Source organism: Scardinius erythrophthalmus (genome assembly GCF_964197995.2).
Source record: "Scardinius erythrophthalmus genome assembly, chromosome: 4".
Lineage (NCBI taxonomy): Eukaryota > Metazoa > Chordata > Actinopteri > Cypriniformes > Leuciscidae > Scardinius > Scardinius erythrophthalmus.
Window position 1 is genome coordinate 5,514,044 of NC_138224.1, and position 15,181 is coordinate 5,529,224.

General features: G+C 37.0%; 1 protein-coding gene across 1 annotated transcript in view; it reads left to right on the plus strand.

The window, feature by feature from the left end:
• The window catches only part of camk1da (calcium/calmodulin-dependent protein kinase 1Da), a 54,813-nt gene that overhangs the window by 34,055 nt on the left and 5,577 nt on the right, over positions 1-15,181 (plus strand). The window contains exons 4-10 of the mRNA XM_081363637.1: positions 5,679-5,817; positions 5,897-6,023; positions 10,669-10,744; positions 13,058-13,170; positions 13,590-13,668; positions 14,607-14,694; positions 14,899-15,157. Of these exons, the coding sequence (XP_081219763.1) occupies positions 5,679-5,817; positions 5,897-6,023; positions 10,669-10,744; positions 13,058-13,170; positions 13,590-13,668; positions 14,607-14,694; positions 14,899-15,157 (881 nt within the window). The remainder of the gene's footprint in view (positions 1-5,678; positions 5,818-5,896; positions 6,024-10,668; positions 10,745-13,057; positions 13,171-13,589; positions 13,669-14,606; positions 14,695-14,898; positions 15,158-15,181) is intronic.

Genomic DNA, 15,181 nt, shown 5'->3' on the forward strand with positions numbered 1-15,181 from the left:
GAGAGAAGGAGAGAGGGTGGCAGTCTGGTGAGTTGGCTGAGGACTGTGGATGCTGACGTAGAAGCGTTGCGTAACGCTGATGATGGGTAGCAGAATGTCCAAATCGTTCCAGCTCTGCAATCACACGCATCTTAATGCAAAGGGAGTGTGTTGCTTGTCTTGCATGCATTAAAAAAAAAAAAAAAAGACCTATCTCACAGGTTTACAGGTCTCTTTTGTCCACTTTCAACCAATTCTGTCCTGATTTCTTCGAGGGGAGGGTCTATGGTTGGGTAAATGTATGGGCTTTTTTAGATCTTTCGAGCTAATGGACAAAATAAGCTCACGCAGTTTACAAATAAACACACCCGGAGATGACGGAAAAGCATATAGAGAGCATCAGCTTTGCGTTTCTGCAAGATGACACCGAACGCTGTGAGTGTGTGTTAGAAATCAGGAATGATTAGAGAACATTGTGTTTGGTACGTTCTTCACCTTCAAACCAAACTTGGGTCTTTAGCTGATAAAGTTTAAGTCCCGTCTGGCTAGTGCGCTTCCCATAATCTTTACGTCTTTTGTGGCTGTTTGAACACATTTGACCACGTGAGTGTTTACACTATGAAAGCAATCCAGTCGAATGCGTTTTCGTCTTCCTCTGGAAGTGGTTGAAAGTGGACAAGCTCAAAACGTTTTAGACCCCGTTTACTCCTGTGTTTAGCGTCCCTCACTTGTGGTCCAATCGACCAAAACACATTTTTGCCTCAGTTTTGAGGATTGACTGCCACATTTACTTACAGGTGTGAGTCTCGAAATCTCTCGTTAATAAAGAACTTATAGTAGCTCCTCTGAATGAACGTGCAACAGGAGTCAAGCCTGTATTCTCTTACCACTGACCAAAGTAATATCAAAGATGGCAAAGTCCATAAAACTGTAAAGTAATATCACTTTTGATACGACAAGTGTCCAATTGAGCTGCCAAATCTTCATTAACCGAGAGTGGAGCATTTGATGTGTGTGTAGAACACAAAACTGACGGCAGCAGGTCTGGTGGAGAACAGTGACTGGATCTAAAACCTTCAGATGACACACAGCTCATATCTCCATCTGTTATGCTAAACCCGCAACACACGGCTAGACACGCGTTTGTGCAGCGCAGAGCGGCTCTCACACTGTATGAGTGACAGACAACTAGTTGTGAGTCCTAAAAACTTACAGTTGTGAGTTTGGTTATACAATGCAGTAACACAGTTACATTCAATCCTGTAAATAACTGAACTGTGTGTGAACGTTACGTAATTAAGGACTCAAATACAGAACTGAGAAACGTATTCTGTTGCTGTGTGAATGTGGCCTATGTTTAGTGGTGAAATGGCTTTCACAACCAATTTTGCAGTTACATTGTGACACACTCTACCATTCAAGTTTGGGGTCATTAAGAAAGAAATTAATACTTTTATTCAGCAAGGATGCTTTAAATTGATCAAAAGTGACTTATAAAATTAATGAAAAATAATGTTACAAAAGTTTTCTATTTCAAATAACATTTTGAGCATTGTTTTCAACATTGATAATATTAAATATTTCTTGAGCAAATCAGCATAATAGTCAAGTCAAGTCACATTTATTTATATAGCGCTTAAATTTAATGTCCCCAACTAAACAAGCCTAAAGCCAAAGGCAACAAAGGCGAAAAAGGCAACAGTGGCAAGGAACCAAAACTCCATCAGTGACAGAATGGAGAAAAAAACCTTGGGAGAAACCAGACTCAGTCGGGGGACCAGTTCTCCTCTGGCCAACGAACCAACAGTGTATGATTATGATTCAGGCAGCATTATAGGTCAGAAGTCTGATTAGAATGATTTATAATGATTTCTAGAAGGATTTAGTTTTGCCATCACAGGAATAAATTACATTTATTAATCAAAAATAATTGCAATATTAGAGGAATATTCTGGGCTGAATACAAGTGAAGCTCAATCAACAGTATGTGTTGATTACCACAAAACTATATTCCAATTTTCATTAAAAAAGAGAGTATAATTTTGTAAATAGCACTTATATGAATTCTTGTGTAATATTTGAGCTGTACAATTATTTAAATCATGATTTAAAGGAACACTCCACCGTTTTTTCATATTAAACTATGTTATTCCCTTAACTAAGACGAGTTGATACATACCTCTCTCGTCTCAGTGCGTGCACTTTGATAGCACTTAGCTTAACCCAGTTCATTCATTAGGGACCAAACAGAGATTTGGTACCTAATGAATGTAATTTTTCATATTTTTAATATGAAAAAACGGTGAAGTGTTCCTTTAATGTTTCATGGTGTTACGTTGTCATGGCAAAAGTAAAAAAGTATACAACTTTACACTGAAAAAGTTAATAAGCAATTAACATGTTAACTCTGTTAACATGGATATTGGTTACATCTTGTGACTTTACTATTGAAAAAGTGTCAATTTAAACGTTTATAGATTCACTTTCAGTGCCTCACTGTAACAGATTTTTTAAGAAAAATAGAGTCCAAATTATTTGTGGTAAACAACATTAAGCCACAAGTGCTGTCAATTGAACTTAACTTTTATTGAACCCGAAATAATCTTTAACAGAGATGTCATTTATGATGTTGCTTCCCTATGGATTATGTATAGGAAAACTGTTTGAATGATTGCGTCTATATTTAGATGCACATGTGTAGATGTAAGAAACAAGAGTGCATGATCTACTTCATCGGTTGGGAATTGACTTGATCGTGTAAAGTGGTCTCAATGACAGGTGGCTGGAGGCGAGAGGTTGCTGACATCAGTCGAAAGGGAATTTCTCTTTAGGGATAGAGGACGTTTATTACATTTTGATGAGAGATTACGAAGCATAAACAGGGTCAATACTGATTTCATTTCAACTTTGAATGCTGATGATGTGGAGAGGAGAGGGAAGTTAGGAGGATTAGAGGAAACAGACATTTATTTTCCGTCCTCATTTCACCCCCTGGAAACCGCATTAGAATTTGAATTCCACAGTTTTAATTTGATAGTTGGCCGGGAGCCTGCCCCTCTTTCCCTGTTAATAGGTTGCGCCAATTGTGTATGTGTGTGTGTGTGTGTGTTAGAGAGAAACATGAAGAACGTTTTGGCATATGGTGTTGAAATGAATATTTAAACAGTACCAATCTGCTTTTTGTATGATCTCACAGATGCAGTTTAGAAACACTTTCCATAATTCACTCCACAATTTGCATGCAAGTGTGTGTGCAAGTGTGATTAAAGATTAGATATGGACTGTTTTCTTCATGCATGTTGGACCCTCTGGCTCTACTACACCGTATGGCACACTTTTAAGGCAGTGGAAAGAGAGAAATGAGGACTAGATGATGGCAGAGAGAAAGGGACAGACTAAGGGCATCATTCTGCACACTGCGTCTGAGAGTGTTGTAAATCCATTGATAACAATGGAGATGGTGCATCACAAGAACGTAGAGCAGGAGTGTTCAGTTAGTCCAAAAGGTCTCTACAGTTTCCTTCCCTGTAAAGATCCATATCATCATAACTTGCTCAAGGAGTCAATGAGGCTTGGCGGAGTGTGAACCAACTAAGGAGATGCGCTTCCCCTTTTAAAACACATTCAAATTAAGATTCCCTTAAAATAGTTTAAAAGTTACTTGTGTCATCGCACAACCTACACATCCCAGCATAAACACTCCCGATAAATTATTTGTTTTTAAAGCGTCTACATTCACAAACCAATGTTCATTTTAACAGATAAGCAAGCATACTGTACACGAGATTTGTCATGGCAGAAAGCGTGTAAAGTGCGCTCCCTTATAATCACTAAAAAGCTGTCACTCGTCTTATTTCATTGCGATCTCACAAAGTTACGTTATAATCAATGAAGCTGACTGCACAATTAATCTCTTATTTACATAATGTCTACACTTTGTTTGTTATAACGTGAGGATTTGCCTTGCCCAGCCTTACACACGCTCAAATGACGTGCATTGGAGGAATATGTATTGTAAGTTTCCAGGTTTGGCTTCTTATAGAAAGTGTTCCTTTGGCTCAATTTACCCCAGGTTAGGGGTAAGTTGATCCGAGTCAGTGGGTAAGTTGCACCATCTGGGTGTAAACTGACCATCTAAATCTGAATCAAACGCATGTGAAATTTTAAAGATAATTTACCTCTAAATAAAAACCAATTTACTAATCAAATTTCCTTTTACAAATAGTCATATTAATTTTCTTAAAGCTGACTTAAACAACATAAAACCAAACAAATTAAGTTGAAATTTCAATATCTTTAATTGCGTGCATTTCTGGAACAATATGTTGAACACCATGTTACCGTCCCAAAACAGACTAAACAGTGTTTGTTGAGTAAAATTAGATAAAAACTGAATTAGAATGAATGAATGACACTGAAAAGTCCTTGGCTTGGTAGTTTTTCTGCAACGTTGAACATGTTATGCCATTCAGGACATGATTAAGCATCTTCTGGTTCTAATCAGAGAAGGAGTTGGTGTACTTGTGCATTGTTCCTATCAAATAAACTAAAAATGAACAACTCAAAAAAAATATCTATATTTTTTTATGATAATCTAAACCATTTGCATAATATTGCATTGAAATTATACCAGTTTATACTTTAGAGATTTAACTTAACATCAGTGCCTTATGGTGGGGTAAATTAAAAGCTGGCTCAATTTACCCCACAGCATTTGGCTCACTTTGCCCCATAGCTGCCATTTTGGACAAAACTAGTTAGCTTACCAATTCAGGCTCATATTTAGCTAAATGATTTGCATGGTTTTATACAAAAAAATATTTTTAGACCTGGGCAAATTTGCTCTGATGTAATAGCCATTACATCTGTTATGCTAAAATTTTACTTAGACAAGCCAAAAACAGTTTTTAAAGTAAATGGGTGCCTTCCACTCCTTCCATGTGTTTCTCCTTTTCACAGTCTGGCAGAAATGATGGTCACATGACAATAAAAGTGTATGGTTGCCAAGATAAAGGGGGTGGGTCAACTTACCCACTGGCTCATCTTACCCCACTCTCCCACTATATCATTTTTTTTTCTGTTAGTTGAACAGTGCCTCAGAAGACTATCAGTTCCAAGACAGTTTTTAAGCCAGCCACCAAAGACTATAAACTAAAGGGAGTCGACCTCCTGCTAAGCGCTCGAAGGGTGGAAATAAAGAGGTGGAAAAAGTGCATGCATTGTAATGTATCTCCTTCCAGAAGGGGGCGTTATAGTCTTAATAGTTTGAAAACAACCCCTGCTCAAACTACACCAAGTCCAGCCTAAATGTCTCCTGCTTTGAGGTTCAATTTGCCTAATTATATGTAGCAGATTTTGAATTTACATAAGAATGACTGGCTAATGCAGGCATATAAGACCAAGAGGGCAAACGTCATTGAGTTCTTCGCCGAGGCTTCTCTGTGTGACGTCTTGGTCTTTGAACTTACAGGAATGAGATAAAGTCATTTTCCTCTGAACTCAGATCAGTTGTTCAGTTCACTCTTATCAGAGTCGACATGCAGCACCCCCTACAGTCCTGCAGTTGTACTGTACTCTACTAATATATATATATATATATATATATATATATATATATATATATATATATATATATATATATATGGTATTTTTGTTTTTAGTGTTCTCTGGTCTCTCTCTCATTCTCTCTCTCTTTCCAGTGTGTCTGGAGGCGAGTTGTTCGACCGGATCGTGGAGAAAGGTTTCTACACTGAGAAAGACGCCAGTACGCTCATCAGACAAGTACTAGATGCTGTAAACTACCTCCATAGTATGGCCATCGTACACAGAGATCTCAAGGTGAAAGAATCACACCTACATTCACACATATTGCTCTGGTTTGAAGTGTGTGATTTTAATGTGTGTGTTTCGTCTTCAGCCTGAAAATCTGCTCTATTTCAACCCACAAGACGGCTCAAAGATCATGATCAGTGATTTCGGCCTGTCTAAGATGGAGGGGACGGGCGATGTCATGTCCACAGCATGTGGAACGCCGGGATACGTGGGTAAGAGCTTAATTATGAAAGAGAGATGGAGATGGTTATGATTTTGCTTCGCTGTGGGTTATGTATTTAAAAAAAAGCATGAATGATTTTGTCGGTTGTAGATGTGCATGTGCATACAAATGTGTATATAGATTTTAGCTATTGTGATTTTAACACAAGTGACTGCTTGTGTTGGTTCATTTGTGTGCAGCCTGTATCTGCACTTTAAGCTTACTCTTATCTCAGACTGACAGAAGTGCCCCAGAGTCGCCTGCTTTTCCCCTGCGATTAGAGCGACCGCAGCGCTTTGAGCCAACATGGCTGCATGTGAAATAAACACACACACAGGCTGGGTACAAGCATCTTTGAACATTAGAAAATACTGAATTCGAAAATAAACCAAATGCCGCTATTAAAAGCGTTTGTTAATTGAAATAGGAGCTAAAATAAAAATAAATAATAGATTAAAAAACTTAGACATTAGAAATGTTGCCTTGGCAACTAACTGAAATAAAATAAGTTTAAACTGAAGTACTAAAAATAAATTAAAGCTTAATGGAAAACAAATGACTGAAAAATAATGGCAAACAAATATCAAAAGCACATAATAAAATTACCGTAATGAAAACTGAAGAAAAGGCTACTTTAAAATATTAATAAATACTATAATTAGTTTATATACATAGTAAAATAACACTGAGCGGTACCATGGCACAGTGGTAGTATACCACAGGACTGAATGATCCATATACTGTGGTACTTAGAGGATACCATGTTATTACCATGGTTAATAATGTCCAAAAAAAACATCAGAAAATAAATATCTGTAACATTAGTTAAAGCATTGATATAATGATCTAACTAACAACTATTTTTACTACTATTTATTAATCAGGTTAAATTATATACAGTTTATAAATATAAATTGTTTAATTGTTAATAGAATTCATGTTTGTTCTTATCCATTTAGTAATGTTGAAAAATTAAATAAATGGTGTAGAAATAAACATTAACCAAGCTGTAAAACATTAATAAAAGCTGTTAAAGAATTGGGTATGACTTTATTTTATACAGTGTCCTTGTTACACATTACATGTAGTTACTGTAGTAATAACTATAAATGCATATTTGCATAATTAAATTAAATGCAATGCATAATTACATCAGTGTTTGGGTAAGTTACTCTAAAAGAGTAATTCATTACACTTCCAATAGTGTAACTAAATTAAAATTACTGTACTAATTACTCTCTCTAAGTATTGCATTACTCATTAATAATTACTTTCTAAAGCCCATATCAACCCTGACCAGTAGAACAATACAAGGATAGATGTGAAACTGCTCTTTTAATTCTTTCGAATAAATAATGTCAAATTGCACTAATTATTCTTGAACTGACCAAAGTATTTAAAGGGAGACTCTTGCATTGAAGATTTAATATATTTTTTTATTATAAGATATAAGATATTTTAACATGAGAATTAGTAGATTATTTAATGCAGTTACATCAGAATTAAATTATAGAAGAATTAAGAGTAATCTAAACTTTTTCAAGGGAAAAGTAATTAAATTACAGTAATTAATTATTTAGTAATGCATTAAACCCAACACTGAATTACATGCAACTAACTCTAAACCAAACCCCAACCCTATAAGTACATGTAGATTATTAATATTACTCAGTACTTAAAAGCACTGTAAAGTTACACTGTTACAAAGACACCTTAAAATAAAGTGTAACCAACAATTGTTCATGCAATAACTAATGTAAACGAATTGAACCTTATAGTTACCCAATAAACAAACCATGCATTATTTAACTTATCAGTGTAGTAGCTCAAACATTAAAATGAATAAGGACATGCAAGAGTCATCATGTGGTTGAAATATATCTAGTAGGTCTATAACTAGACCAGAGTAAAGTCACCAGAGTTAACCTGCAGGGGTTTCATGGTGTTGAGTTTCCTACATGCCTCTTCATGCATGCATGTTTAAGACAGTCTTTACGTGCAAGTTTCCATGATAACCGCGTTTAACCGGCGCTGTGGTGGCTATAAAACCCCGCTTCAACCAGTTGCATCCTGGGCTGGGGTCAGAGGCTGCTGTGTGTGTGTGAGGTTTCTCTTCAATGGAAACACTAGACTCCAGCCTGAATGAGAGCAGCTCGCAGGCATGCATTCTGTGTGTGTCTCTGGCATGCCCTCTTTTTGTCTTTAAATGGTAACAGTCTCACACCAAGCTCTCCAAATCAAATTTAAGGATCAACCGCTGTCATCATTTTCTATCCTTTAGCTCCTCATCTTTCTCTGTATTTTTGTTTTGTCCCTCTCTCTCTATAACACACACACAACTCTTTAGTAGACACTTCAAATGTGATGATGGGATTGTACTGATCATAGCCTCAAAATAGCCCGTCTTGGAAAACATCCATTCCTGCAGTCCTAAGACAGGAATGAACGGTTTCGTCTCCATAGGAGATGAATTCAAGCAGGTTTTGTTTGCAGATACTCAATTAAACTGCAAAAGAAGCCCGTATGACCTAATGCAGTATGCATGTGTTTGTGTTGTGTAGAGTGTAGCCACGATATTTTATAATTGTAGTACCTGAGCTGTTCAAAATAGTCAACTTTTACTATTACAAACTACTTTTTCCAACAAGTAGTGGTTCAATTACTGTTGTTCCTCATAGTTTTGCACAGCCTTGCAATCGAGTGAGCATCACTGACAAGTGAATTGGTCAGATTTGTTTTAGATTTGTTTAGATGGCTTATTTCTATGAAAAAAGAAAAAGATTCACTGATTCATTAGTCACTGATTCAAAGTCCCCATACCTCATTTTAGTTGTGCTTTTTTGCAGCAAAATTAATACTTGGTTAAATATTTCTGTTTATCACTGTTTTTGTTTATTTTATCATTGTGTGTTTGAGATTTTTGTAGTCATCCTAGTCGAGAAATCCTTTCAATGGCATTAGATATGTTTATGTATTTACTCTAAATTTGCTAAAATCATTTAAACTAAACAGTTATTTTTGCCAAGAATATTAAGTTTGCTTCATCTAGGAACTGCATTTTTAAAGTATATAAAAAGGCCAGACAGTGGACATTTTGAATCAGAGTTTTGATTCAGTGAAACATGTTGAACTGATTCATTGAACTGAATCAAACCTGCCATCTCTAACAGAAGTTGCTACTGAAGTTTATATCGTAACACTGCCATACTTGAGTCGAGTTACTGAACAAATAAAAAGTGAAATTCACAGTGTTGCTCAACTGTATAATGCCAGCAAAATAACTGTAAATACATTGTGATGATTTAATACATAACACAACCCTAACTGAGATCCTTGTACTTTGTTTCAGAATTTTTTCGTATTTTTTTTTTTTTAATTATATAATCTGACAATTATCTAAAAGATAAATAGCTTTAATGAAGCTCCTTTTCCGAAGAGTAGCTTCACTTTAGTTGAAGTACTTTATGAATTATGCATCGCTTGTAGCCCGGCAAGCTAAAAAAGTATCTTCCTCAACGCTGCTACCTGTGTGTTTTTTGGAGATGTTGTTTAAAGGTCATAGAGTTTCTATCATTTCTCATGGAAATGTGCCTTTTTCATTTCAAGAGCTTTTCAGAAAGCGGCTTTCATAAGTAACAGACTAGTCCAGCCCTGAACCATAGAACCAAAGCTTTTGTGTCGAGAGTGAAAGCCTGTTTCCTGAAGGGAGGAAGAAAATGTCTAGAGGCAGAATAATAGATTAAATTTAGAAGGACTCAGGAGGCTCAACCTCCCGTGGAGAGTAACAGGATTATGACAATGCGAGTGTGTGTTGCTCAGTCTCAAAAAGTAGTTTGCCCTGATGGTTAATTGAGTGCCCTTCATGATTTCTATGATTGTCTGCTGTCTAACACATGCATGCACATACGGTCTACTATACCTGTATGTTCCCTTATAAAGAGCTGTAAACATCTTTATTTTCTGCTATTTCATTTTAAATAGAAAAACAAAAACATGTCAGGGGACCTGTTATGTAAAATTCACTATTTGCAAATCATTTTACTGCTTCACAAACGAGGGTCAGTTCAACACTGGGTTTGCACAAAAGTTGTTTCGAAGGATTTTTAGATCAACATGACTGTGCATGCTAGTTGACGAGTTGAATCAACTTAACTCCTCAACAACTACATACATTTATCCACTAACCATTCAGAAACGTCCTGTTGTGGTTTAAATGTGTAATGCTGAACACCGCTACTGACAATTTCTGACATTTTGGCATTCTCCAGTTTTGTTATTGCTGGAGTATCCGAAGCACGAGCTATAAAGGCTCCGCCCTCTTCTGGAAAGGGGGCTGGGAGCAGCAGCTCATTTGCATTTAAAGAGACACACACAAAAATGGCGCGCTTTTGCTCACACCCAAATAGGGGCAAATTTGACAAGCTATAATATACGATCTGTGGGGTATTTTGAGCTGAAACTTCACAGACACATTCGGGGGACACCAGAGACTCATATTACATCTTGTGAAAATGGGCATAATAGGTCCCCTTTAAAGTTGCTAAACACCTAAGCTTGAATTCTCAGGAGAGATTTTATATAGTTGCAAGACTAATAAGACAGGAATGGTGTGATTTGTTCGTCTCAATCATATCTGTTTCTTTCTCTCTTCTCAGCACCAGAAGTTCTCGCTCAGAAGCCGTACAGTAAAGCCGTGGACTGCTGGTCTATCGGAGTCATTGCCTACATCCTGTGAGTACCCACAATGCTACACTTGTCCTTTCATTTATAAGCTGAGGAATCATTCAGCTAAGGTTTGAATGAGACTTTCATACAAAAACAAGATCGGAAGAAACAGTAAGTGACCCATCTTTCCTGATCAGCTGCAGATGTTGTGTCCCACTTTACTCAGACCCCTTATATGGTGCAGTTTGAGCGAGTCTGAGTCATTAAAACAGGAAAAGAAAGTTTGTGTCTCACAAATATTTAAGATGTTGATTGATGGAAGATTTTCATTTTCTCAGCAGATGTTTTATGGAAATTCTATCTTACCAATAAATACTGTGGTGGCACAGTGTTACAGTGATGTATGAGATGCTAATGCCATGGCACTGATATATTATGAAGGATTCACATACTCATATACAATGGTATTTGCATATATATGTGACGGTACCAAATTTTCATAACGATAATTGCTGAAGCTTTTATTATGGTATATTGTATTATCCAGGTGTTTAATTAAGTTACCAAAAAGTGTTGTCCTCCTAACAGGTTTAAGAATTTTTTTCTGATGATTAACACCATAGTGAATACAAAAATACAAATGGTTGTTTGAGCAAAATCATTGTGAATATATCATGACTATTCAATAGGCTATTATTTGAGAATTGCCTACACTAAAAGTACCCCCCCCGATTCCACTGCGTTTCCTAATTTCACCTTTTTTCTCTCTCAGTCTGTTTTCTTGTGGCAACGTTCATGAGGATACTGAGAATGTGTCATAAAAGCTGTACATTTCATGAGCTGTGGCCATCTGCTCTTCTGTGCGTGTGTATTATCATTTCACTGGATCTGAGTGGACACAAACCAACATAAAACATGCTTCGCATCACCTTCTCGTATCTTAGTCTGCTACAGATCTCCATGTACATCTGAGTCAATTCTCTTTTGTTTTGGTCTTTCGATCCCGGCTGCTTTGGGTCGACTCCTGCGCCAACACAAACACTCACACTGTCTGTCAACAAACTGATGAAGCTGTCGTTCAGACTGCACTTCCCATCACTCCCACTCACAGCTGTCCTGATCAAAAGTATTCACACGTGTGACACTTTATTTCGATGGTCCACTTTACACATTCTACTAACTATGAGACACTTTGCAATTTAAAAACATTTTGTGACCACAAGCTATGTTTCTCGTGGGAGTGCAAAACATTTTGCTAAGGAACGCTAAGTTTCTCAGGGGAATGCAAAGGTTTTGCTAGCGGACGCAAGTTTCTCAGGGGAACGCAAAACATTTGTGAGAGAAGGCAAAAGCACAGACTTATTATTTTTCCTACCACCACCATGTCCCTTTAGGGGCTCCATACAGTCTACTGACATCCTACTTTGCAAGTACATGTCAACTTGTCAAATCATACAATAAAAATGACAAAAATCACATTATAAAAATACAAAAATGGAAGCTGAAATTATACAAATTAAATCAATGAATTGATACTATAAAACAATATAAACACTACTAAATAAAGGCCTGTGCCCAGCTCCTCCTCCGCTAGAGCTTGAGTCAGATCTCATGGATGGTTGGCCTCCTCTCAGGTGTGATTATTGCAGTGACAACCGGCCGAAACCATAGCTAATTCTCTTAGCGTCTGATTAGCTAAGAGAGAAAAACACAAAGCTAATGGGGTCGAAATCAGGCAGAAAATTACCTTCCTTTTCTCCCCCACTGCCTCTGTTCCCCATGAGGAAAGGTATTTTAATGGCTTTGATGATGGGAGGGAAAAAAAACCATTCCAAGAGATTTGATTTACATTGCTCAGGTTTAATCAGCTGTCTTTCTTTTCTGATTTCCAGAGGCCCATGGGGTTTATTTACGCTTATTTATTGAGCGTTATGTTCACTGTTAAATCAAGGTGTCCGCTGATGTGTTTTCAGAGGATTACAGTGATAATATAAAGGTATTGTTCACCCAAAAAGTTTACTCAGGGCTAGGGCTATTAATCGCCAATATGACAAAATAAGCACTAGTGAAGTTTTGAAGCCATGATAGCTTTGTCATATGGACCATTTTTATGAAGCTGTGTTTATGAAATGTAAGTAGTATGGTTGTGGGTTTGATTCCTAAGAAATATATACTGATTAAATTAGTAGTTCTCAACCAGGGGGCCTCAACAAACTTCCAGGGGCCTCAAAATGACAAAGCAGAAATATAGCTTCAAATATTGTTGTGGACAATGGGGAAAGGGGGACTTGAAGTCAAAAAGGTTGAGATCCACTGGATTAAATGTGTATGTTGAATATGCTGCAAGTGGAAATGATAAACTGATGTGTTTTCTTACAGACTGTGTGGTTACCCTCCCTTTTATGACGAGAATGACTCCAAACTCTTTGAGCAGATCCTGAAAGCGGACTATGAGTTTGATGCACCGTACTGGGATGATATTTCTGATTCAGGTATATTCTCTCTCACACGTGTAGAAGAGAACTACATCATGTTTATGGTCTGGTTTATAGGTGTATAATCTATAACACACTCAGTAATCCCACATGCTGCCAGTAAGAGTGAAGAAATGTTTTACAGGAAACTGGAATTTGGTAATTGCTACAGGCTCTAGCTATGTGAAATTCTTCCAAGCTATGAATCAGGGAACAATAAATGAATCCAAATGGTGTTGTCAGAGCTTCCACTGATAAACTCAAAGTCTCAGTTTTATCTCACCAACAGGATGAATGTTGCATACTGTAGATTCACTACATGAGACAATTTCTGATGCCTTGAAATGTCAACATAGTTTAATCGTTCTATGTATGTATGTATGTTTTGTGTGTTTTTATGTTTATTGTATGTTTGTATGTTTATGTTTAATGTACAGCAAAAGACTTCATCAGCTGTTTGATGGAAAAGGACCCCTCAAAGCGATACACATGTGATCAGGCCCTTCGACATCCCTGGTGAGTCTAGTGATGTCCTGATCTATAAATAATCTAGAATAATGATAATATCTTGCCATTAAAACTCCTTTATAATGAAGCAATACTATTGAATATAATAATAATTTAGAGTGAAACTATCAATAATTTAGTAATATTTTTTTATTAATAATTTCAGTTAATAATTTAAGTAAATTATTAAAATAAAGCAATAACATTACAATAAATTAATTTGTTAATAATAGTAATAATATCTTACATTATCATTAAAACTCCTTTTTATAATAAAGCAATAATTTTAAATACAATTTTTATTATAATTGATAGTAATAATAACCAGTTCATAAAATAGTACATTAGCCTAACTGTAGGTGAAATAGTCGCATGATGCGAGAAAGGAAGCATTTAATAAAGATAATTTTGTACCAGTAACAAGTAGAACTCAGATCATTGTTCTTTGTGATTTGTTTTGTTGGACTGTCATTCAGGTCCTCGAAGACACTTGAACTGTACCAGACCAATTAAATTGTAACCTCATAAACAGCATTTAGAGACTGAGTTTTATTTCACTTTATTAGTGCAAAGTTTCATTCGCATTAAGTGGAGACGCTATCTGCGTCAGCTGGGGATTGCATGTGTGTTCTGAGTATCAGGCTGAATTCTGTCTCTCTATTATCATGCACCAAGATCTCTCTCAAGGGCAGGAGGAAAGCAACTGAATAAACGCTAGCCAATTAAAACACTGCGCCTAATCTCACATTATGTATTCCGAAGCGCTAATCGGCAATTAGCACATCCTCTACAGGCACTGTTAACAAGCCTTTACCGAACACGGGATTTTGAAAATGGAAGGATTGAAAACCATAGGGAATATACACACTTTGTAGTAAATCAAAGTGCTTCTCGAGAGGAGAGATGAGAGGAGACCAGAGTTTTGACTTTGTCAATTTGCTTTCCAGGATCGCTGGAGACACCGCGCTCTGCAAGAACATCCATGAGTCCGTCAGTCGACAAATGCGCAAAAACTTTGCAAAAAGCAAATGGAGAGTGAGTACAAGTGACCTTGTAAATAAGACCAGAAACACACTTTATGCAAGTATAGTCTGTGAACACATATGGAAGATTTCAGCTTGTGTAGCTTGAAGTATTTGGTATTTGGAGTGCTGTACGGTTTGGGCCCATGAGTCAGTTTGTGAGAATTGTCTGTTTCACTTCTCATTGTCCATGACTTCTCGTCTCTCCACATAACAGCAAGCCTTCAACGCCACGGCCGTGGTTCGCCACATGAGGAGACTGCAGTTGGGCAGTAGTATGGGGAGCAGCATGGACCAATCGAGCTCCGCTAACCAGAACCGCACACTGAACGCGAGCCAGACTCCAACTCTACCGCCCAACACTACACCAAACTCCACTCCGGCACTTACCCAAAACCACAAACCTGCTGCCAACCCAAATGCCGTTCTTATTAACGATTTGGCCACAGGAAACACCTCTATACCACGCAAAGACTGTAAGTATAAAACATTTTTTTTTT